At 37.2% G+C, this 26,360-nt stretch overlaps 1 protein-coding gene across 5 annotated transcripts in view; it reads left to right on the top strand.

Annotated features, from left to right (window-relative positions):
- PPP2R3A (protein phosphatase 2 regulatory subunit B''alpha) overlaps positions 1 to 26,360 on the top strand; it is a 203,204-nt gene that overhangs the window by 101,588 nt on the left and 75,256 nt on the right. For all 5 annotated transcript variants that reach the window (XM_021069482.1, XM_021069485.1, XM_021069483.1 and 2 more), the window contains 3 exons: positions 9,654 to 9,728; positions 18,243 to 18,329; positions 21,862 to 22,018. In XM_021069482.1, the coding sequence (XP_020925141.1) occupies positions 9,654 to 9,728; positions 18,243 to 18,329; positions 21,862 to 22,018 (319 nt within the window). The remainder of the gene's footprint in view (positions 1 to 9,653; positions 9,729 to 18,242; positions 18,330 to 21,861; positions 22,019 to 26,360) is intronic.

The raw sequence follows: 26,360 nt of genomic DNA on the forward strand, positions 1-26,360 counted from the left end.
ATCTGTCTGTTACCTTGAGTGAGGTGATGGTTTCCTAGGCGTATGCATACATCTAAACTTATCAAGTTGTGTATATTAAATATGTGCAATTTTTATATATCAACTGTACCTCATTAAAGTTGTTTAAAAATAGCAATGGTATTTTTTGCAGAAATAGAAAAAACAATCGTAAAATTCTTATGGAATGTCAAAGGACTTGGAATAGCCAAAACAGTCCTGAGAAAGGAAGACAAAGATGGAAGCCTGGCATTCCCATTGTGGCTCAGCAGTAACGAACCCAGCTAGTATCCATGAGGATGTGGGTTCAATCCCTGGTCTCACTCAGTGGGTTAAGGATCCAGTGTTGCTATGAGCTATGGTGTAGATCACAGACATGGCTCAGATTCCATATTGCTGTGGCTATGGTGTAGGCCAGCAGCTGTGGCTCTGGTTGGACCACTAGCCTGGGAACTTCCATATGCCATGGGTGTAGCCATAAAAAGACCAAAAAAAAAAAAAAAAAAAAAAAAAAACACATGGAAGCCTCACACTTTTTCACTTCAAAACATATTATAAAGCCACAGCAATCAAAACAGTATGGTACTTAACAAGGACCTGCTTACAGCAGAAGGAATTCTACTCAATATTTTATAATAACCTATAAGAGAAAAGAATCTGATATGAATCACTTTGCTGTCCACCTGAAACTAACATGACATTGTAAATCAACTGTATACTTCGCTTCAAAGAAGAAAGAGGAGTTCTTGTGGCTCAGTAGGTTAAGAACCCAATTAGTATCTGTGAGGATGTGTGTTTGATCCCTGCCTCTCTCAATGGATTAAGGATCCAGCGTTGCCTCAGGCCACAGCATAGGTTGCAGATGCAGCTCAGATCCAGTATTGCTGTAGCTGTGGCATAGGACAACAGCTGCAGCTCTGATTTAATCCCTAGCCCAGGAACTTCTATATGCCACAGGCATGGCTGTAAAAAATAATAAAATTTAAAAAGAAAAACAATATAGTACTGGCATACATGCAGACATATAGATCAGTGGAACAGAATGAAGAACCCAGAAATACACTCTTGCTTATATGGTCAAATGATCTTCTGCATGGCTGCCAAGAATATACAGTGGGGAAAGGATAGTCTCCAATAAATGGTGTTGGGAAACTGAATATCCACATGCAAAGCAAAGAAGTTAAACCATATCTTATACCATATATAAAAATTAACCCAAAATGGATTAAAAGACCCAAGCATAAGATCTAGAGCTATAAAACTCCAAGAAGAAAACAGAGGGGAAGCTTCATGGTATTAGATTTGGCAGTGATTTTATGGTTATGACACCAAAAACAAAAAGAGACAAATGGGACTGATATAGTTTGATATAAACTTTAAAACTTGACAGCAAAGAAACAGCACAGTGAAAGGCAACCTACAGAATGGAAAAAATATTTGCAAATATATCTAATAAGGAGTTATTATCTAGACTATATAACTCCTGTGACTCAATAACAACAACAACAACAAACAAAAAAACCTTACCTTAAAATGGGCAAATGAGGAGTTCCCGTTGTGGCTCAGGGGAAATGAACCCAAATAGTATCCATGAGGATGTGGGTTCAATACCCGGCCTTGCTCAGTGGGATAAAGAACTGGCATTGCTGCGAGCTGCAGTAGAGGTCACAGATGCAGCTCAGATCCCACGTTGCTGTGGCTGTGGCTAGGCTAGCAGCTATAGCTCCAATTTGACCTCTAGCCCAGGAACTTCCATATGCTGCTTGTACAGCTAGAAAAAAATAAAATGGGCAAAAGACTTGAATAAACATTTCTCTAAAGAAGAGAAAATGTATGACAAGCTTATGAAAAGATGTTACACATCGTTAAATAAGCAGGAGAATGCAAGTCAAAACCATAATGAGATACATCACACCCATTAGAATGGCTACTATTTTTTTCCTAAAAGTATTGGTGAGGATATGGAAAAATTGGAATACTGGTAGGAATGTAATGGTATAACCACTATGGAAAATAGTTTGGAGTTCCCTCAAAAAATTAAAAATAGAACCACCATATGATCAACAATACTACTCCTGGATATACATCCAAAAGAATTGTAAACAAAATTTCAAAGAGAGGCTTGTATGTCCATGTTGGTAGCAGCATTGTTCACAATAGCCAAGAGGTGAAAGTAACCTGAATGCCCATCAATGGAGGAATGGATAAAGAAAATGTGGTATATACATACCCTGAAATACTGTTCACCTTTTTTTTTTAATTAAAGTATAGTTGATTTATAGTGTTATGCCAATTTCTGCTGTATAACAAAGTGACTCAGCTATATATATATATGTGAGTGTGTGTGTATACATATATATATATATACACACACACACACTATTTTATGTTCTTTTCCATCATGATTATCCCAGGAGACTAGATATAGTTCCTTGTGCTATACAGTAGGACCTCATTGCTTAAATGTAATAGTTTGCATCTACTAACCGCAAACTCTTGGTCTATCCTACTCCCTTCCCAGCCCCTTCCCCAGCCCAGCAACCATAATGCTGTTCTCTATGTTCGTGAACCTGTTTCTGTTTCATGGGCAGGTTCCTTTGTGCCATATTTTAGATTCCATGTATAAGTGATATCATATGGTATTTGTCTTTCTGACATACTTCACTTAGTATGAGAACTCTAGTTGCATCCATGTTTCTGAAAATGGCCTTATTTTTTTCTTTTTTATGTCTGGGTAGTATTCCATTGTATGTATGTACCACATCTTTTTTTGTTTGTTTTCCTTTTTGGCTACCCTGTAGCACATGGAGTTTCCAGGCCAGGGATCAGATCTGCGCCACAGTTTCGACCTAAGCCACAGCTGCAGCAATGCCTCCGGGTCCTTAACCCTCTATGCTGGTCTGGGGATGGAACCCGTGGCCCAACATCCCAAGATGCTGCCAATCCCTTTGCACCACAGCAGGAACTCCTGTATACATCTTCTTAATCCATTCATCTGTCAGTGGACATTTAGGCTGTTTCCATGTCTCAGCTATTGTGATTAGTGCTCCAGTGAATTTGGGGGTACATGTATCTTTTTGAGTGAAAGTTTTGTCTGAATATATGCCCAGGGGTGGGATTGCTGGATCATATGATGGTTCTCTATTTAGTTTTCTGAGGAACCTCCATACAGTTTTCCATAGTGTTTGTACCAGTTTACATTCCCACCAACAGTGTAGGAGGATTCCCTTTTCTCCACACCCTCTCCAGCATTTGTTATTTATAAACTTACTAATGATGGCCATTCTGACCAGTGTGAGGTACCTCATTCTAATTTTGATTTGCATTTCTCCAGTAATTAGTGATGTTGAGCATTTTTTCATGTGCCTACTGGCCATCTGTATGTTTTCTTTGGAGAAATGTCTATTTAGATCTTCTGCCCGTTTTTTGATTGAGTTGTCTTTTCATTGTTGAGTTGTGTGAGTTATTTATATATCTTGGAGATTAAGCCCTTATTGGCTGCACCATTTGCAACTATTTTCTCCCTTTCCATAGGTTGTCTTTTCATCTTGTTTATGGTTTCCTTTGCTCTGCAAAAGCTTGTGACTTTGATTAGGTCCCGTTTGTTTATTTTTGCCTTTCTTTCTATTGCCTTGGGAGTTTATGTCAGAGAATGTCCTACCTATGTTCTCTCCTAGGAGTTTTATGGTGTTATGTCTTATGTTTAAGTCTTTAAGCCATTTTGAGTTTATTTTTGTGCATAGCTTGAGAGGATGTGTTCTAGTTTCACTGATTTATATGTGGCTGTTCAGTTTTCCCAGCACCACTTGCTGAAGAGACTGTTTTCCCCATTTTATATTGTCTTTTCCTCATTTTATATTCTTGCCTCCTTTGTAAAAGATTGATTGACCATCATTGTCTGGGTTTATTTCTAGGCTCTCTATTCTATTCCATTGATCCATATGTCTGTTTTTGTATCAATACCACACTGTTTTGATTACTGTAGCTTTGTAGTATTGTCTGAACTCTGGGAGGGTTATGCCTCCTGATTTGTTTTTTTCCCTAAGGATTGCTTTGGCAATTCTGGGTCTTTTGGGTAGTATGGCCATTTTAACAACATTAATTCTTCCAATCCAGGAGCATAGGATATTTTTCCATTTCTTTGAATCCTCTTTAACGTCTTTTATTAATGTTTTGTAGTTCTCAGTGTATAAGTCTTCCACCTCCTGGGTCAGGTTTATTCACTGTGTTGGGGTTTTGTTGTTTTTGTTTTTTGGATGCAATTTTAAAAGATAATGTCTTTTTATATTCCTTTCCTGATATTTCATTGTTAGCATACAGAAATGCAACCAGGAGTTCCTGTCGTGGCGCAGTGGTTAACGAATCCAACTAGGAACCATGAGGTTGCAGGTTCGATCCCTGGTCTTGATCAGTGGGTTAAGGATCCGGCATTGCCGAGAGCAATAGCTCTGATTGGATCCCTAGCCTGGGAACCTCCATATGCCGCAGGAGTGGCTCAAGAAAAGGCAAAAAGACCGGAAAAAAAAAAAAAACAAAAAAACAGAAATGCAACCAATTTCTAATGTTAATCTTGTATCCTGCTACTTTGCTGAATTCATATATCAGATGGAGTAGTTTTTGTGTGGAACCTTTTGGGTTTTCTATATATGGTATCATACATCCATATGTAGCGACAGTTTTACCTCTTCCCTTCTAATTTGGATACCTTTCATTTATTTTTCTTGTCTGATTGATGTCACTAAGATTTCCAATACTATGTTGAATAGCAACAGTGAGAGTGGGAATTCTTATCTTGTTCCAGATTTTAGTGAGAAGGCTTTCACCTGTTCTCCACTGAATATTGTATTGGCTTGGGGATTTGTGATAAATAGCTTTTATTGTATTGAGATATGTTCCCTCTGTACCAACTTTGGTAAGAGTTTTTATCATGAATATATGTTGAATTTTGTCAAATGCTTTTTCTGCATTTGTCCGCCTTTTTTGAAAGGGAAATTCTGTCACATGCAATAACATAGATAAACCTTAAGAACATTATGCTAGGAAATAAGCCAGTCACAGAGAGATATATACTGCATGACTCCACTTATATTAAGTATCTAAAGTGATCAAATTCATATAGATAGAAAGAAGAATGGTGGTTGCCAGGGGCTGGAGGCAGGGTGAGGTAAAGAGTTGTTGCCTGATGAGTGTAGAGTTTCAGTCATGCAAGATTGAGAATGGGAGATCTGGGAATCTGTTCCAGAACAATGTGCAGGTGGTTGTCAGTATTGTACTGTACACTTGGAAATTGTTGGGAGGATGAATTTTGTGTTGTGTAGGGTCTTTTGCCACAAAAAAGAAAGAAAAGCCTTGGTGGCAATGTTAATGTTAGACAAAGTAGTTTTCAGAGAAAATCATATTGCTAGAGAATGATAAAGCAATTAATTTATCAAAAAGATATAACAGTTCTAAATGTTTATGTACCTAATAATATCTTCAAAATACATGAAGCAGAGTTCCTAATGCAGCACAGTGGATTAAGAATCTGACTATTTGATCCCCAGCCCAGCACAGTGGGTTAAAGGATCTGTTGTTGCCACACCTGCTGCCTAGGTTGCAGCTGAGGCTCAGATTAAGTCCCAGGCCCCAGTAACTTCCATAATGCCACAGGTGCAGCCATTAAAAAAAAATAAAAAATTTTAACAAAAAATGCATGAAGCAAAATCTGATAGAACTGCAAGGATAGGTCAACAATTATGGTTATAGATTTCCATATGCTGCTCTCAATAATGAATAAAATAAGTAGAGAAAAAATCAATAGAACACTTGAACAAGACTAGCAGTGAACCTGACCTAATTGACATTTATATTACATGTCACCCAATGACAGCAGACTACACATTCCTTTAACATGTACACAGAATATTTACAAAGATATATAATATTCTGGGTCATAGAATGAATCTTGACAAATTTTAAATATTCAGCTAATAAAATATGTTCTATGACCATAATGGAATTAAACTAGAAATAGTAACGGATCTCTGAAAAATTCCTAAATGTTTGATAACTAAATAACATTTCTAAATAATCCATAGGTCAGGGAAGAAGAAAACAATAGGAAAATTAGTTAAGTATTTTGAAATAAATGGAAATGAAAACACAGCATATCAAAATTTGTGGGATACTGATAAAGCTGTATTTAATAAGTGAGTTTAGCAAGGTTACAGCTACACAATCAATATATGAAACTCAATCTTCTTTTTATACACTAGCCATAGACAATTAGAAATTGAAATCTTTTAAATACCATTTAGAATACTACCCCAGAATATTAAGTACTTAGAGATGACGCTGATAAAAGATATGCAAGACTTGTGTTACTAGAAACAGTAAAACATTGCTCAGAGTAATTAAATATTTGTATAAATGGAAAGGTATGTCTTATGTATAGATGGGAAGATGATATTATTACGTTCTACATTAGATTTGACTCTTTGAACCATAGTAATGTTTTGCATCCTCTCCCTCCAAGAAATAGTGAGTTAAAATCAACCAAGACCTCTAGGAAAGAAACCCAAAATAGAATATAAGTAGTAGTAAGTGAACTGAACTGTATTACAAATGGATAATATAACCACATTAAAGAAGATAAAGGAAGAGCTAACATAAACAACCTTAGAAAACAATATTTTAACTGGATACTCTAAGACCAAAGACAAAAGGTAATGTACACAAATACTGTAGTCTAGTTAGTGAATTCCTTTCTCAATGAAGAAAGGCTTGGCAGTTCTGGCCAAGTTACAAAGGAAAGAGGGAAGGCAAGAATGAACCTTGTGATATTGAATTGAAATCAGTTGTCTGTATGAGTGTATGGTTTTAATAGATATAGAAAGAAATATAAGTGTGTGTGTATATATATATATATATATTACATGGACTGGTATAGATATATAGACATATAGATATACACACACACATATTCCTAGTTCTGCCTGCTAAGATGGTCCAGTAGCAATGACACCCTAGCCCCCAGATTTGTTTTCTAAATACCATTCTCCAATAAAAGAGAACAAGAGATGCATGAAGAAAAGGTTGATTCTAGGACTAGAATATGGAAAATATAAGATGATCCTGGACCATTTTATGATACCAGAAAATATGGAAGTGTTCTCAGAAGGATGGGGCATGTCAAGAGGACACAGGAGCCAACCTGGTAGAGTTCCCAATGACCAAAGATAGCTCAATTTGAGCAATAAAATAATATTAGTATTTTATGATACTATTGGTACAACAATATAATCCAATACAATGATATTATTGGATTGTACCCAGCAGAACAAAATTAAATACCCATGGGTCTATACTGATGTAAATTGAACAAATAAATACATGGGAAAGAAAGGACATATCTTCCTTATAGAAGTTCACTTAATAAATATAAAAGGAAGAGGAGAAAACAAGTCACTGTTAGGTAAACACCACTATATAAATGCCACAGTCAAGTTCCATCAATGGCTGCTAAAAATCAGTGGGCAAAGGTTTGCAGAGAAACAGGATGTTGGCAGAGTATCAAAGTATCTCCCTTAGGATATTTATCAGTTATTAAGGGAAAATAATAGCTTAATGGTGGTAAACCCAGCAGATACCACTGCAACCAAATGTGTTCAAAAATAAACACCACAAGCTGTAAGGTATGTCAACATCACATACTCCTTATATGACTGAAAAAGTTGTCATCACTTCTGTAGTATACCCACTAAAAGTGTGTAATTTTTTTTTTTTTTTTTTGTCTTTTTGCCATTTCTTGGGTTGCTGCTGTGGCATATGGAGGTTTCCAGGCTAGGGGTCGAATCGGAGCTGTAGCCACTGGCCTACGCCAGAGCCACAGCAACAAGGGCTCCGAGCCGCATCTGCGACCTACACCACAGCTCACGGCAATGCTGGATCCTTAACCCACTGAGAAAGGCCAGGGATCGAACCCGCAACCTCATGGTTCCTAGTTGGATTCGTTAACTGCTGAGCCACGACGGGAACTCCTAAGAGTGTAATTTTAATCATGAGAAAATGTCAGACAAAGCAACACTGAGAGACATTCTATGGAATAACCATCAGAACTCACTCAAATGTCAAAATCATGAAATATAAGGAAAGACTGAGGAACTGCTACAGATGGAGAGAGATCATTGAAACACAAGAACTAAATGCAGTTAGGATCCCGTTACAAAAAAAGACATTAGGGGAAAAGCTGGTGAAATTTGAATAAGAACTATAGTTTAGTACTATATCAATGTTCATTTCCTAGTTTAGATAATTGTACTATGGTTTGTAAGTTGTTACCATTATGGGAAGTTGGGAGAAGGACATAGGAAATCTCTCTATAATATTTTTGCAGCTTTTCTGTAGGTATAAAATTATTTCCAAATAAAAATATAAAAAAGGGAATTCCCAGATTAAGGATCCAGCATTGTCACTGCTATGGATCAGGTCACTGCTGTGGCTCAGTTTCAGTCCCTGGCCAGGGAACTTACTCATACCGTGGGAACAGCCGAAAAAATATAAAAATAGGAGTTCCTGCTGTAGCAAAGTGGGCTAAGGATCCAGCATTGCTTCAGCTGTGGCATAGGTTGCAGCTCCAGCTCTGATTTGATCCCTGACCTAGGAACTTCCGTATGCTGTTGGGGTGGCCAAAAAAGAATGGTTGGATGGTTGGATGGATGGATGGATAGAAGAAAGGAAAGAAGGAAAGGAAGGAAGGAAGGAGGGAGGGAGGGAAGGAGGAAGGAAGGAAGGAAGAAAGGAAGGAAAAGAAAGTATAAAAAGAAAAATTTTAAGTTAATGGTAAGGTCCATTAACCTTAGACTGTGTTGGTAGGTGTGTGTAGCTAACTTCTCTGACAAAACAAAAAGGAATATGACTGATGTCTGTCCATTCATGCCTAGCCAGTTAATAGATTGTATCTATGTTGGCATCACTGTTGCTTCTGGTTATTAAATTAACAGTGATTATCTCAACTAAGTTCTCCAGGCTCATTCAAAGTGCTTTAAAAACCCAATTAGAAAATAAATACAGTGTTTCATAGTTTTAATATTTTATTAGTGTTTCATGAGAAGAAGATCTCAGGTTTTAAAATAAAATCCTAAATTGGAAAACAGATTTATCAACACAGTTATTTTGATGAATGTAGCTGGCTCACAAACTTAACAGAGATTTAAAACTGTTTGGCTACATGGCTATTTTTTTCCAAAAATTTCCCGCGTGTGTAGATTATGAAAGGATCATTCTGGTTGGCTTGTGTCTATCATCCTTTCTGTGTAAATTTCACTTAGCAACCCCTACCAAGAGCTGTGGGATGAACTGCACTGACATGCATGTTAAAATTGCAGTATGTACTTGTGAGACATTTGATTCACAAATCACCAAATATAGCTAAACTGAAATTTCAGGTTTTATTGACGTATACTATGCATATCAAAAAGCCCATTTGAGTATGCTTGTGAAATATTTTAATACAGTACTAATTAAATTGTAAGTAGATTAAATAAATTCTAAAACAGCAAGTTTGCTCAACTGGCAATTATTCTACCGGAGGAAAAAAAAGTTCTGTAGGCATTTTGGTGGGTATTTTTATGTGTGGGTGTGCTTGTTGATTTGGTTTTGGTTTTATTCTTTTTCAGGATGTGGTTGATACACATCCTGGCCTCACGTTCCTGAAAGATGCTCCAGAATTCCACTCCCGCTACATCACCACGGTAGGCTGAGTCCTTTATGTCTTAAAATAACTGTAGGTCTCCTTTTTGTCACTATCTAGTATCCCGGCTTTCAGATCTTTATGCAAAATGTAGTATGGGCTATAATGATTATTTAAAGAGGAAGAAAGGTATAGTAAAATTGAATTATTTATAACTATTTCCCTTCTTATATGTACCCAGTGCTTAAGCGGTCTCTTATATACAAAATTTAAGTGATCGACTCATTCTCTTTGGTCTTATGAGATATATACCCTTTGCCGTGTCATTAGTATTAATACCAGTTGATCTTTAGCATTGGAAAATATTACTGAAAAAGAATTTTCAAAAGCCTTTTCCAAAAAAAAGATGTCTGTAGTATCTCAAAGTTAGAACCGAAATAATAATAATAGATTGTGTATGATCAGAAAGCAAATCATGTAAGAATTTAAAATAACAAAATCACAGTCTCCTACTTTGTGAGGTGTTCTCATTCCTGTTACTCATGAACTACCTCATTTGATCAGTCGTAGGCAGGGCACAAAGGGTGAGTGAGAGCACCCAGGCCTGCAGCTCGCACTGCAGCCACACCAGGCATTCTCTGCCCTAGCTTCCAGATGGTCTTTGGAAGAACTTCAAAGACGAACCTCAGGGCACCACCTCACATTCACCCCCAGGTGAGGTGACGCCTGCCTCTGACTCAGTAAATAGTGCTGTCTCCTCTGAGGAAGACCCTCTCATTCTTATGGTACTTTTTGTTGGCTGTGGATCTGTTGGGTTCTGTTGAGTTATGGAATACTATCATACTTTTCTCCTGTAGGAACTTCATTCCTTGCTTTTACATTGATTCTCTTCTGTCATAAAACTTAGCTTTTTTTCTTTTTTTTTTTAGGGCTGCACCCACAGCACATGGTAGTTCCCAGGCTAGGGGTCAAACGAGAGCTGCAGCTGCTAGCCTACACCACAGCCATAGCAACACAGATCTGAGCCGTGTCTGTGACCTACACCACAGCTTACAGCAACGCCAGATCCTTAACCCATTGAGCAAGGCCAGTAATCGAATCTGCATCCTCATGCATGCTAGTTGGGTTTACTACCTCTGAGCCACAACAGGAACTCCTGACATAAAACTTTATAATAGACATGTCACTGGCATCTAAGACGATCTCAGAAGTTATTTTTGCCTATTAGCCACAACACTGACGTAAATGACCTCACATCCAATAGTCACCCTGGCTCAGCCAGTCACCCCCTGCTTTCTCACATGCATTACTTCTAATTGGTCTCCCTGCTTATACCTTCCTTGCCCTATAGTCTAGTCTCCACAAAGAAGAATTATCCTTTGAAAATGTAAGTCACATCATGTTACTCCTCTGCTCAGACCCTCTGTTCCCATCTCATTCAGAATAAAAGCCAAAGTTCTTGCCATAACCCTTCCCACACACAACTTCACAACCCCTACTCTCTGATCTTACCTTCCTCCACCCTGCCTCTTGCTTACTCTGCTTCAGCCACAGTGGCCTGCCTCCTCACTGTTCCTGGAACAGGTGTCTCAGGTGCTTTGTTCCTACTTTTTCCTCTGCCTGCAGTGCTCTTCCTACAGATTTCCCTATGACTCACTCCATAACTTCATCCAGATAGATGCTCACATATTCCCTTCTTAGTGAGAGCTTCCCTGGTCACCCTCTGCCTTCTTCACCCTCTATCCCCTCCCTGTACACTTCTTTTCCTTTGTTCTGCTTTATATTCCTTCTTAGCTCTTATATCATCTGATATTTAAATTTTTGTTTCTTGTCCCTCTCCTTCTCTATAATATAAACTCCATGAGAAGAGAGATTTCATGTGTATTTTTCACCGTTGCATTTCCAATATGTAGAACAGTGCCTGGCACATAATATAGATACACAGTAAATATTTATTGATGAATAAATGAAGTTATTCATGCTTAAGTATTCTACACTCCTTCCTCTGCCTAGGATGCTCAGGCATTTCAATCCCAAAGGGAATTAATGGGTTCTGATTGTTGACTGTTCTGTAAACTCAGGGCATATTAATGGGATAATTTAGAATCTCGAGAGTTAGAAAAAAATCTTAGGGATAATTTAGTCCAACCTGCTACCAATTCATAAAGTGCTCTCTACAGAGGAACCTTTCATTGGAATTTGTTCTTAGAACTAATCAAAGAACAGAATCATAAAAGATAAAATTTCCTTCTGTATTCTTTATAGTTTGGTATTTATTGAAGTATGATCCCTGGACCTGAGTGATCTGCGGTTATCTAGCAAGTGATCCCATAGGAGCTTTTATGATTTCAGAGTGAAAAGCCATGATATAATTTTCTTTGCATATAATTCACATTTTCTGAGAAATACTATTCTGTTAATCATTGAACAAAAAAAAAACTATAGTGGTCAAAACAAGATCAATTTTCTCTGCTTACATATTTTCATGGCATTTGCATATTATTATTTATATTTTTTTAAGTTTATACTTCATGTTAGTATTATGCTGCTTTACTCCAATTCACAATAATGAATCCATTACTCAGAAGTAGTCATTAAAGAATAAAATATTTGAAATGAAATAATGATAATGGGGCAACTCAAAAGAGCATCATATAAATACTAAATAAGGCTCCAATTTAGAACACAATGTGAATCTGTATGTACTGAGATAAGTGTATCTGCTGTTGTTATCTCATACTACCATCCAAAAAAGAAAAGTGCAAATAAAAATCACACTGAATATCTATAAACAGAATTTTATTGGACCATTCTCCCCAGTGCCTTTTCTGTTATGAAATTTGGTCAAATAATGGAATGACATCATTATAACTTTTGCATTATTTCAGAGTAAATTTTTCTATAAAAATAAGCTTTCTAGTATGAAATTAATTAATTTTGTTGCTAAAGGCATAAAAGTAACCAAATTAGAGAAGTGTCATTCTCTACCCTACTTGTGGCAAAAACAGGTAAGATCACATTATTTCCAAGAAACTTTGAAAGATCAGCCTCAGAATTAATGACATATCTCAGAGAAAGCAAAATTAATGTATTATATGACCCTATTGAATGTTATATTATCTCAGTAGCATACAGTATAGGACAACTAATATATTTTGTTTGCATGCCAGAGTTATTCAGTTATGTCACTTTACAGTTGGAAGAAACTGCTGACAGTGTATAACTCAAATATTTATATGTGGCACACATATGATGAAGAAAAACTTGGACAACTTTTCTTTCCATCTGTCACTGAAAACCTCTGCTACAGGAAAAGACTTCTGTTATTTTGTCAATTGTTTTTAGACTAAAAAGACAGGACACCAACTACACATGTAGCTAAAAAGGACATCACTACCTAAATAAGAGATTATTCCTAAAGTCACTCCCTGTTTTCCTTTATTTCCAGAGAACAGTTGGCAATTGAGAAATGAGCCTCTTGATATTGAATGAAAATGAAAATTGGAAATATCAGCAAATTATAGCCCTTGAGTTTGCTTTTTTGCATATCATGCAAAGAAATTGCTGGTGAATAAGACTCTGCTTATCCTTACTGGCATATGCTGACTTTTGAGGAAAGAAGTGTTCACATGAGGTTTTAAAATAAGTGATAAGGTTGAAAATATATTTTTGTGACATTGGTGCTAGCAGTAAAGATATTTCTATGGCTGGATCAGATGGTGTCTTAATGATCTATTCAATGTCTTAATCGACCTGAATGTATCACTTCAGGAATTTAATTGTTGAGGACAGGGCGCTTATCTTTCCTAAAACAACTAAGCTGGTGGAGGCGTTCATCACTGACAGCCTCTTTCTCCTTGAGAATGTTTCCTCTTGATGGAGAAAGAAATCATTTTTATTAGATTTTTTTGTTTTGTTTAAAGTCCAAGTTCTGCAGGAGACCATTGAAGCCATACTTTTCAGAGCCATATTAACCAGAGTGGATCAGGAGCCCATTCACCACTCCCTGTCTAGTAGCAGAGCCAGGCTTCCAGCATTGAGTGTGTTCATCTGCATTCAAGTCACCTACAAAGAGCAACCTCTCTGTAATGTCTGTGTCTGCCTCTGATCCACTTGTCAAAAACTCTCTGAAAGAACCACCAGACAGGTACTTCCACTCCTGATGACCTATAGTTATGAATTACGAGTTTCCAATCAATAGATGAAAGAAATAGAAAGGAAACTAATTTAGGATTCAAATTGTCTATCAAGTTGACCTGATATCCCTTGGTGAAAAATTATCCAATTTCATTTATCTCACTGGAAGTAAACATTTATTCTTACTCTTATTAATTTTCACATTTTATTCGATATGTTTAAATTTTTGATTAATTTCTTTTAGGAAAACCTGAAAGTGGTAGACCAAATGTTAGAGGATGAAAACAACTGTAATTAATGTAGAACCAGCAGTTACATGCTAACACCACTAGATGGTGCCCCTACCTTGATTAGCTAAAACGCTGAATCAGTAGTGTGGAAATCAATAAATGTGCTGGTCACTGAATAAGATTTAAGCTGTGGAAAACTGGGATACAGGAACATTTTAGTAGTATGAGACAAATAGGTTAGCAGATACTAAAAATGGTAAATTGCTTAACATTGAAAATATTTATAGATTTTTTAAATTTTGTCAAAAAGAATTAAAAATGAAAATAAAACAAAAATAAATACAAACGAAAGTTTTATAATTTTAAGCGTAACAATACTTCCATTAGAATATAAAATATTTGAGTAGTATATAAATATAAAATTTAGATCGATAAGACATTAAGACAAATTTATATTCAGAATCAAAAAATAACAACAAAAAGCTAATGTGCAACAAAGAAAGGTTGGTTAATAATATGCATTGAAGTTGACTCTAACTTGAGAGGGGGACATGGAACTGTGATAAAAGATATTCTTAGTGTTTATTTTCATATATATAATTTTTAGCCTAAAATCTGCCATATTTTTTAGATGAACTTCTGTGAACTAGTGCTAAGAATCAGTAAGACATCCTCTGCCCTGAGCACTTCATTCAATATCTGAGTGATTGGGGCCAGTAGAGAAGTTATAGACACCAGCTAGTCTTAGCTCCCACCTAACACAGGAATCCTATCAGCATCTGCCTAAATAATTGTACTGAGAAGAAACCTCACTACTTCAAACAACATATTGCTTCATAGGGCTAATTTTAGGTAACTCTTACTTACATTGGAGAATTTCATTATAAGGGCATTTCTATCCTGTAGTTCTGGTTCTACGCTTTGGTGCAACACAAATCAGCTGCTTCTTCCACCTGATAGCCATTCAGATCATGGTCACATCTATACTCTAGTCTTATTTTTCCCTCAAGAGTAAACACAACTACATTAGTAGCAGCTTTCACAGTAATTCTGTATGCAGTTACTCTTCCCTGTTTTATGTTTTCTGTTCATTTTATAGCAGTCTATCTGTAAATCATAGACAACAATACTGGTTTAGGTAAAATATTAATTAGAGAACTTTCCTAGGTTGGCATCTATCTGCTGTTCAGAACCAAATAGAGTTAGTCAATTAGCTATGAATCCCATACATCTCTGTCACAAATATAACATGGAAGTCTTTGTTACACAGCTTTTCAACCTTACTAATTTGTCAATGTTTCAAAAAAGACACAGGTGGCCATCAGATACATGAAAAGATATTCAGTGCTACTAATCATCAGGAAAATGCAAATCAAAACTAGAGTGAGATATCACTTCACACTTGTTAGAATGACTATCATCAAAAGACAAGAAATAGGGAGTTCCCTCCATGGCTCAGTGGTAATGAACCCAACTAATAGCCATGAGGACGTGGGTTCAGTCTCTGGCCTTGCTTAGTGGGTTAAGGATCTGGCATTGCTGTGAGCTGTGGTGTTGGTCATAAGGACAAGAAATAACAAGGATATGGAGAAAAGGGAGTCCATGTGCATTCTCGATGGAAAGGTAAATTGGTGGAACCAATGGAGGTTCCTCAAAAAATTTAAAAACAGAACAACTGTATGATCCAGTAATTCCACTTCTGGGTATTTGTTCAAAGGAAAGAGAAACACTAATTTGAAAAGATATATGCACTCTTGTATTCACTCTGGCATTATTTGCAATATCCAATATGTGGGGAGTTCCTGTCCTGGCTCGTGGTTAACGAATCTGACTAGGAACCATGAGGTTTCAGGTTCGATCCCTGGCTTCACTCAGTGGGTTAAGGATCCGGCGTTGCCATGAGCTGTGGTGTAGGTCACAGGCACGGCTCGGATCTGGTGTTGCAATGGCTCTGGCATAGGCCAGCGGCTACAGCTCCATTTAGACCCCTAGCCTGGGAACCTCCACATGCCGCAGGTGCAGCCCTAGAAAAGACAAAAGAAAAAAAAAGCCAATATGTGGAAATAACCTAAGTATTCATCAACAGATGAATGAATAAAGATGTGAAATATTTACAATGGAATATTATTCAGCCATAAAGAGTGAAATCTTGTCATTTGTGATACCATGGATTGACCTTGAGGACATTATACTAAGTGAAATAAGGCAGAGAAAGATAAATACTATATGATATAAATCTTAAAAAAAAAATCTCTAAATAGAACAGATTGGGGGTTGCCAGCGGTGGGGAGGGAAGTCAGCAAAATGGGTAAAGGGAGTCAAAATGTATAACCTGCAGTTATAAAATAAATCAGTGATGGGGATGTTATGTACAGCATGATGATTATAGTTATTAATAAATACTGTACTGCATACTTGAAAGTTACTAAAAGAGTAAATGTTTAAAAGGTCTCATCACAAGAAAAAAATTCTATAACTGGTGATGCATATTAACTAGACTTACCGTGATGATGACTTCACAGTGTATACAAATATCAAATCATTATGTCATACACCTAAAACTAATATATGTTAGTTATACCTCAATTTTAAAAATTGTTAAGCAGTTATTGACCACCCAATGATATATACAGAGCAATATATCAGCTCTGGAATGCAAGTGAAGAAAGACTAGTTTTCTTAGAGTTCGGAGGTGATCACAGTAGGGTGCACCTGTGTTTTCATAGGATGACGAGAGGAGACTCAGGTGACGTGAGGAGCATAGAAGACAGCTCTACCCAAGACCCTGTTCTGGGGCTTCCTGTGGAGTTGGTCATTGAGCTGGATTCTAAAGGGTCAGAAGGAGTTAGCACTGATAGCAGAGATGGGGTGAGCAAAGCTGGGCAGCAGAAGTCTGAACCTTCATCTGAAGCTAGTTTTTTCCTATTATTTTGGGAATCACTCTCTTAGGTAAAGAATCCAGAAACAGGATAGTGGTTTAGTTCCTCATTAGGATACTCTTAAGATAGACGTCCAAATGTCCTCCCTTTTTTGTTCTTCTTGCACTAAAATAGCCATAAAAAAGGAATCTAACCTCTTCTATGATAAAACCAACAATACAGGATTTCCATATCATTAAATAATCAAAATCAAAGCCAAAGTACCAAAAAAAGATGCTTAATTCCTCTTCTCACCATTGCTTCCTTTTGGAGAAGAAAAGAAAAACCTAGTAGGTCAAGGGAAAATTAAATGGGTGGGAATAACCCCAGGTAAAATTGTAAAGAATGAACTGTGGCCTCCTGCCTCCAGGATCACAGCCTGTCTTCCTTCTCCAGTCCTCTCCTACACCACAGCACACACATCCTCAATTTCAGACACACTTGCTACATCTTGTCCAGGGTCTTCTCCAGAGTTTCACATTTGTTAAACTTATTAAAACACTAGTTAATAACAGAATTGTTCATGCTCAAATAAGGGTTCAGGATATAAATTTTTCCAGATGTATCTGAGTTTACAGAGAGTTGAAATTCTTCAAAACTCCAATGGATAAGGCTGTAATAACCAGACCAACACCTGTTGAGGCGCATCACATTGGAAGCCATTCTTCTGACCCAGTAATTATTAAACCAGCCCAGCATATATTTCTCACCTAATTTGCCTTCCCCAAATAATAAGCACTACTTGAATCAGGCCTCACTGTATAAGATGGGAGGTCAAAACAAAAGTGATGAAGGCACCTGGGAAATGCAGATATGTAAGCAGTGAATTTTTTTATTCTTATAAGAGTAGATACAAACTATGGATGTAGATTTCTTTTAATATAGTATTAATTTTTACTAGAAATAACATGATATCATCAAAAAGCCAAAACTTAGGGAAATCCCATGGTGGCTCAGCAGATTAAGGACGCAAGATTGTTTCCATGAGAATGCAGTTTCAACCCTTGGCCTCACTCAGTGGGTTAAGGATCTGGCATTGCTGCAGGCTGCATTGTAGCTCACAGATCTGGCTTGGATCTGGTGTTGCTGTGGCTGTGGTGTAAGCTGGCAGCTGTAGCTCTGGTTTGACCCCTGGCCAGGGACCTTCCATATGTCTCAGGTGTGGTGAAGCCATTAAAAAAAAAAAAAAAGCCAAAATTTAGACTGGTTCAAAGAATATTCACAAGGTGGCCTGTGATAAAGTGGTGGATATCTTTAATGTCTTTGCTTTTGTTTTCCTTTTGGAACCAGGTTATTCAGAGAATATTCTACACAGTCAACAGATCTTGGAGTGGAAAAATTACTTCTACAGAGATAAGAAAAAGCAACTTTCTGCAAGTATGCCTCTCATTGAAATTCATATATAAGGAGCAATTTAAATAATAATCTAACTTCATTTAAAAATAGTTGAGTGCTTATTATGTGCAAAGCCCTGTCACTACTTTCAGTCATTAAGCAGTTTTCAGATACCTGAGATGTGTTGGGGGAACAAAGGTGAATAACAGCAGATTTTTAATCAGGGCAAGCACCGTAGAACAGAAGAGAAAAGTGCATGGAGGGTCACACCTGACTTGAAAAAGTTGCAGAAATGTATCATAAACATGTAGTGAAGGCTTCACAGTAGGACTGGCATGTGATCTTGACCTTGGTGATACCAGGAGTTTACCAAAATAAAAAATTAGAAGGGGATTCCATAGAGAGGAAGCAGCAGAAGCAGAAGCCCAAAAGCATGAAAGTGTCATGTTCAGGAACTGCAGAAGAGTCTCAAGTGGCCAAAGGCTCCATGGAGAGAGTGACCAGTGATAAGGTCTGAGGGTGAGACAGGGCCAGGTTGGGAAGGGCCTTGTAATAGAAACGGAAGAATTTCAACTTGTTCTGTTCAACAGTGACTCTTTATCCAGCTCTTGCTGGAGAAAAATACTAAAAAATCCTTTTAAGAAAGAATATATTTGGAGTTCCCATCATGGCTCAGCAGAAATGAATCTAACTAGTATTCCTGAGGATATAGGTTCGATCCCTAGCCTTGCTCAGTGGGTTAAAGATCTGGCGCTGCCATGAGCTGTGGTATAGGTCATAGATGCAGCTCAGATCTGGCGTTGCTGTGGCTACGGTGTGGACTGGCAGCTATAGCTCTTATTCACCCCCTAGCCTGGGAACCTCCATATGCCGCAGGTATGGCCCTAAAAAGACAAAAATTTTTTAAAAAAAGAAAGAATACCTTTCATTCAATTGTTTTATTTTACCAAATGAGAAAGTAGTGACCACTAGTGGGAGCCTTTTACCGAGGCAATCTTCATGCCTAATTGTTCAAGCTTTTTTTTTAACCTACGGAAAGAATTGGTCACACCTGAAAGGAAATGAAATATTTTATCTTAAATGAATCATACTAAATAAGCTTAGCTGAATAATACAACCTCATTTAATCTCTTTTTTTCTGTCTTCATCTGGGACAAAGTAATGAAGACTTGGCAAAATTAGCAATCCATAGTAGATATGCAAACAGTTTTTATTCTAATAAGTGAAAAGTCATCGTCACAATCATTATTAATATTTATTGAACTCCTGGGCTCTCAGGAGGTAGTGTGGGATGGGTTGAGATGGCAGTAAGTCCATAAAAAAGAACTTGCACCTTAACGATGATAATAACCCCTCATATTCTTGAAGCACATTTGAGTTTGTGGTTTCTCAATGATTATTATAATACTTTTTTTTTTTTACCTGATGATAAAATTTGAGGCCCAAATATGATTGAATGACTTGGATAAGATCACACATCAAGTAAATGGCGAAACTGGAGATAAAGCTCAAGTGTTCTGCTTCCCTGTTTTCTTCCCTACCCATTTTTCTTGGTTTTTCTCTTAGTACATGAATGTATGATCATAAAACATTCAGACAATATACGCATATATAGAATAAAAAGCAGAGGTCACCATCTCTTTACTCTGCTATTTCATTCCCTCATGAGGGAACCCATGTTTTCTGTGGTTTTATTCTCATATGTATATATGTTTGTATATATTCTCATACATATACATATATGTGGAGTATATAGTTGTGTCCTGTATGGCTACAATTTTTTTAATATGTAAGACCATATTTATTATTCTAATAACTTTTTTTAACTTAACAGTATGTCTTGATGTTCTTTGCATTTCCATTTAGATAAGTATATCTCATTCTCTTAACTACTGCATAATCTATGGCATGGCTGTTCTGTAATTACATATTTCTCTATTGAAGATGTTCAAGTTGCTTTCATATTCTCCTTATTACAGTAATGCAGTGAACATCCTTGTACTTTCCTCTTGTGTATATATGAGTAGGAATTTCTCTAAGATAGACTACTAGAGGGAAAATCCTGGATTGGATGGTATGTGCCTTTTCAACTTGATAGATCCTGCCAAGTTACACTCCTAAATGCCTGCACTAGTTCATACTTAGACTTACATACTCACCAACAGCAGAAGTTATTCATTCTTTACAATTTATGACAATCCAGTTGATGAAAATGAGAGCTCCCTGCTCAAGATTTGTTTTGTTCTACATATTCTGCTTTATACACATTAAAGAACATTTCATAAAATAAAACATTACAAGCAACTTCGGAAAACAGAATAAAACGCGTATTTTACCACCCTAATACAACTAATAGTTTGGTATGTGTTTTTCTAGTATCATTCGTATGCGTATTTGGGTTTTAGGATTTAACATAGTTCTTGGTGTATACAATCTTATATCCTAAATTTCGTACTTACCATATCCTGATTTTCCTTTGTTTCTATGTAGACTTTATAATTTTTACTGGCTGCAAAATCTTTCACCGAGTGGCTTTTACCATAATTTATGTTATTTTCAATTTGCCAAGGTATTTTGGATTTCTGGTATTTTTATTTTAGAAAATAATTTTTCTTTCTAATAATACTGACATGTTTTCTTTTTGTTAAGATTTAGCTAGTATATGTTTTAACATTCCTTTTAAATTTTATTTCAGATGCATCTCTTTTGGACAGCATATACTTAGATCTGCTTTTCTGGGTTTGGTTTTTATTCTCATTCTGATGATAGGGAGATTTAGCTCATTTATTGTGATTTTTGGTATATATGATCTTATTTCTGCCATCTCACTTTGTTTTTTCTATTTCCTAAGTTTCCTTATGGTTTATCTTTTTTTTTTCTGAATCTTTCTAAAAAGGTCTTCATTTATCTGCTCACTTATATGATAAGTGATTACAAGAATACTGGCCTCAAAATCATGGTTTCAGATATTTGCCTTAGGGGCACACAGAGAGTCAAGGGAGACTCAGGTTTATTTCCAGCTTAGGGCCATGCAGCTCTACCTCCCATGCCTTCTATGCCAGGCCACCCCCCATCATCACAATGGTATACAAAAGTCACCTTTATGGTAAACTTGATTCTATTCCAAAACCAAGCCCTGTGTGTGGATGCCCACTCTTTGTAATAAAAGAGGATAGATGGAAAACCACTCTTCATAATCTTGAAATGTTAAAAACAATGTCAGTTTATGTGCATGTATGTAATTAAGTCTGTTGTCTGATTGTTCTGTGCTTCCTAATCTGGGAACATGTGGTAGGCTGCAGTCCCCTTGGTGATGGTTCTTCCCTTTTCCCGCTTGTAAATCCTCCATAGCATCTACCTCTTGGCTAAGCATATTACAGAGCTCATGAATGCTTGTAGATTGATCAGCTGATTAAAGGTAGGATGAGGTTGCCTACTAAAGTTCCTAGTTTGGTACCAAACCCAAAATTTTTAATTCAATTTAAAATAAAAATTTACTAGAGTCAGTACAGTGGCCAAAGCTGGGTCTTCATAATTTTAAAGTAAATTAATCCTTCTATTCATACCATTTCAGACTCTAGCCCTTTTGGAAGAAGAGGAAGATATAAACCAAATCACAGATTACTTCTCCTATGAACATTTCTATGTTATTTATTGTAAATTCTGGGAACTAGATAGTGATCATGACCTCTACATCAGCCAGGCCGATCTATCTCGATACAATGACCAGGGTGAGTGTTTCTGTGGATGTTAAGACTTTACTATTTTGAAGGTGGCAAGAGTTATTAAACTGTGCTCACTCATTATGAGGAATTCCCATTTCTTAAATTCTGTATAATCAAGTCTTTTGAAAGGACCAAGAATTTTTTAATACAAATAGGTGAAGATATTAATTTTTTATGTAGAAACCAGGTGTGGGAGAAGGGGTTTAGAGGTAAGTATGAAATTAGAATCTTAGTTTTGATAAATTGGCAAGTCTTTTTAGTGATGCTTATCTTCTGATGATGAACTGAGTTAGAACCACATCTATGTAAAGTTTATTTGAAAGAGAATGTATACCTTTATACATTCTCATTTTACAATATTTATCAACAGCCAAGGATGAAAATAATGTTTCTAATTTGCCAGTGTTTTCAAGGACTCATAAAAACTTACCTTTTGGAATTTAGTTCTAGGAACGTATTTTCTCTGCAGTTGAATTTTGTGTGCTTTCTTTTCTCAGGAAGCAAAAAATTACATATCACATGGTATTATTACCCTTTTGCTTCACTTTGACTAGTAGTAGACTTAGCGCTTATTACCTGCTGATTTAATATTCTTAACCAAACACCAGGGTGCACTGATTTCATAAGATTGTCCCTGTTCTGTTTTTATTTATTTATTTTTTGCCTTTTGTCCTCTTTAGGGCCACACCCACGGCACATGGAGGTCCCAGGTTAGGGGTCTAATCGGAGCTACAGCTGCCAGCCTGCCCCACAGCAACGCCAGATCTGAGCCATGTCTGTGACCTACACCACAGCTCACAGCAACACCAAATCCTTAACCCACTGATGAGGCTAGGGATCACACCCGCAACCTCATGGTTCCTAGTCGGATTTGTTTCTGTTGCGCCACAACGGGAACTCCCCTGTTCTGTTTTTAAATGTCTTCTCAGACACTATGGATTTTTTAAATAAACCTTTAGTTTTTTAAATGTAGCAAAGTACAAATCTTATATAATGCTTTGGATTTTGCTCCTGTTATTTGGTATATCTATGACAAATAATAAACATCTTAAGAAAAGGTTCATTCTATATGATGTCAAGTTTCATAGAACTTTCCATATGTAAGAAAGAGTTCTACCTTCAAAACTCAGAGTTTTGTAAGAAAGAGTTCTACCTTTAAAACTCAGGTGCCAACCAGACATCAAGAGGAAATACTAAATTGTACTTGATAAACGAGCATTTAGTACTATATCCGTCCTTCTTCAATTATAGGCTACCTCATTTTATTATACTTTGCTTTTATTGCAGTCTGCAGGTAGAACATTTTTTGCAAATTGAACATATATGGCAACCCTACATTGAACAAGTTCATCAGCGCCATTTTTCTTTTCTTTTTACAGCCATACTGGCGGCATATAAAAGTTCCCAGGCTAGGGGCTGAATCAGAGCTGCATCTGAGGCCTTCACCACAGCCATGGCAACACTGGATCCGAGCCACATCTGCAGTTTGCAGCAATACCAGATCCTTAACCCACTGAGGAAGTCAGGGGTCAAACCCGCATCCTCACAGAGACTATGTCAGGTTCTTAACCTGCTGAGCCATAACAGGAAATCCTCAGTGCCTTTTTTTCCAGCAGCATTTGTTCACTTCATAGCTCTGTGTCACATTTTGGCAATTCTTAAAATATTTCAAACTTTTTCATTATTATATTTGTTTCAGTGATCTTTGACGTTACTGTTGTAGTTGTTTGGGGTGCCATGAACCACACCTACATGACAGCAAACTTAATTGATAACTCTTGTTTAGGCTCTGACTGCTCTACCAACCACCTGTTCCCCCATTTTTCTCCCTCTCCTTGGGCCTCCCGATTCCCTGGGACACAACAGTGTTGAAATAAGGCCAAGTAATAGTCCACAGTGGTTACTGAACATTCAGGTGAAAGGAGAGTCATACACCTCTCACTTTAAATTAAAAGCTAGAAAGCTTAGCAAGGAAGGCATGTTGAAAACCAAGATAGGCTGAAAGCTAAGCCTTTTATGCCACACTGTTGGCCATGTTGTGAATGAATGTGAAGGAAAACTTGAAAGAAATAAAAAGTGTTACTCCAGTGAAAACATGAATAAGAAATGAAACCGCCTTGTTTGCTGATATATAGAAAGTTTTAGTAGTCTGGCTAGAAGATCAAACCAGCCACAACATTCCTTTAACCCAAAGCCTAATCCAGAGCAAGCCTTAACTCTCTTCAGTTCTTCGAAGGCTGAGAGAGGTGAGGAAGCTACAGAAGAGAAGTTAGAACTAGGTTAGTTTATGGAAAGAAGCCATCACTGTAACATAAAAGTGCAGGGTGAAGCAGCAAGTGCTGATGTAGAAGCTACAGCAAGTTATTCAGAAGGTCTGACTAAGATAATTAATGAAGGTAGGTAGCTACACTAAAAATCAGATTTTTCAATATAGATTGAAATAGCCTTATATTGGGAGATGATACTAAGACTTTCATAGCTAGAGAGGAGAAGTCAATGCCTGGCTTCAAAGGACAGGCTGACTCTTGTTAAGGGCTACTGTAGCTGGTGGCTTGAAGTTGCAGCCAGTGCTCATTTACCATTCCAAAAATCCTAAGGCCCTTAAGAATTACACTAAATTTCTTGTGTCTGTGTTTTACAAATGGAACAACAAAGCCTGGATGACAGCACATCTGTTTACAACATTGTTTTCTGAATATACTAAGCCCCCTGTTGAGACCTACTGCTCAAGAAAAAAAAAATGGATTTCTTTCAAAATATAACTGCTCATTGACAATGCATCTGGTCACTCAGGAGCTCTGATAGAAATGTACAAGGAAATCAATGTTCTCCACATGCCTAATAATACAACATCCATTCTGCAGCCCATGGATAAAGGAGTCATTTCGACTACTATAAAGGATCACCATTCTAGATGCCATTAGGAACGTTCAAGGGAAGAAGTCAAATACTAACATGAACAGAACATGATTCTAACCGTCATGGATGACTTTAAGGGGTTCAAGACTTCAGTGCAGGAAGTAAATGCAGATGTGGTGGAAATAGCAAGAGAACCAGAAGAGTAGTCTGAAGATGTGACTGAATAAGAGAGCAATTTCTGGAGATGAAATCTACTCCTGGTGAAGATGCTGTGAAGATTGTTGAAATGACAACAAAAGATTTAAGATGTTACATAAACTATTTGCTCAAGGGGCAGTAGGTTTTGAGAGGACTATCTCCAATTCTGAAAGAAGTTCTGCTGTGGGTAAAATGCTATCAAACAGCAGTGCATTTACAGAGAAATCATTTGTGAAAGGAAGAGTTGATCTGTGTGGTAAACTTCATTGTTGTCTTATTTTAAGAAATTGCTGGAGTTCCCGTCGTGGCTCAGTGGTTAATGAATCCGACTAGGAACCATGAGGTTGCGGGTTTGATCCCTGGCCTTGCTCAATGGGCTAAGGATCCGGCGTTGCCATGAGCTGTGGTGCAGGTTGCAGACTCGGCTCGGATCCCGTGTTGCTGTGGCTCTGGCATTGGCCGGCGGCTACAGCTCCAATTGGACCCTTAGCCTGGGAACCTCCATATGCTGTGGGAGTGGCCCTAGAAAAGAAAAAAAAGGAAGAAAGATATTGCCACAGCCACCCCAGCCTTCAGCAACCATCACCCTGATCAGTCAGCAGCCATCAACATCAAGGCAAGACCCTCCACCAGCAAAAACATTACAGTCTGCTGAAGGCTCAGATCATTGTTAACATTTTTTAGCAACAAAGTATTTTTAATTAAGTTATATACTTAATTTTTCAGACATAATGCTATTGCACACTTAATAGTCTAGAGTGTAAACATAACTTATATGCACTAGGAAACAAATTCATATGACTTGCTTAATCTTGATATTGAATTTATTGGGGTGGTCTGGAACTGAACCTGGGTAAGCCTATAGTTATAACCTTCCTATTACCAGAACAGCATAAAGATGGAGATATTCATAGGGTATCGAGTCAACTTTATTAGTTATGCACCTTCTAATTACTAGTGGCCAGATTGTTTGTATAACACAAGCTAGCCTCCACAGGTCATGCAAAACCCTGTGGGCTCTGAAGCATCCTCTCTGGCTGGCCTAACTAGTAAGTCCTAAAATACCATCTGTACACACATAGCAACTCATTAGAGCATGTTAAAGAATGGAGTCCAAAAAAGCAGGCATCTAGACCTGCATAATGAAGGGGCCACTGAAACTCTGTGTAATTGCCCACCCACCAACCTGTCCTTAATGGAACAACAAGATCATTAGTTTTAAACCCTCCAATTCTCAAAAAAGACTTTCAAAAAGACTTTAGCTTCCAAATTAAATATCCTGGCCTTTCAT

The sequence above is a fragment of the Sus scrofa genome, chromosome 13 (genome assembly GCF_000003025.6).
Source record: "Sus scrofa isolate TJ Tabasco breed Duroc chromosome 13, Sscrofa11.1, whole genome shotgun sequence".
NCBI classification, from domain to species: domain Eukaryota; kingdom Metazoa; phylum Chordata; class Mammalia; order Artiodactyla; family Suidae; genus Sus; species Sus scrofa.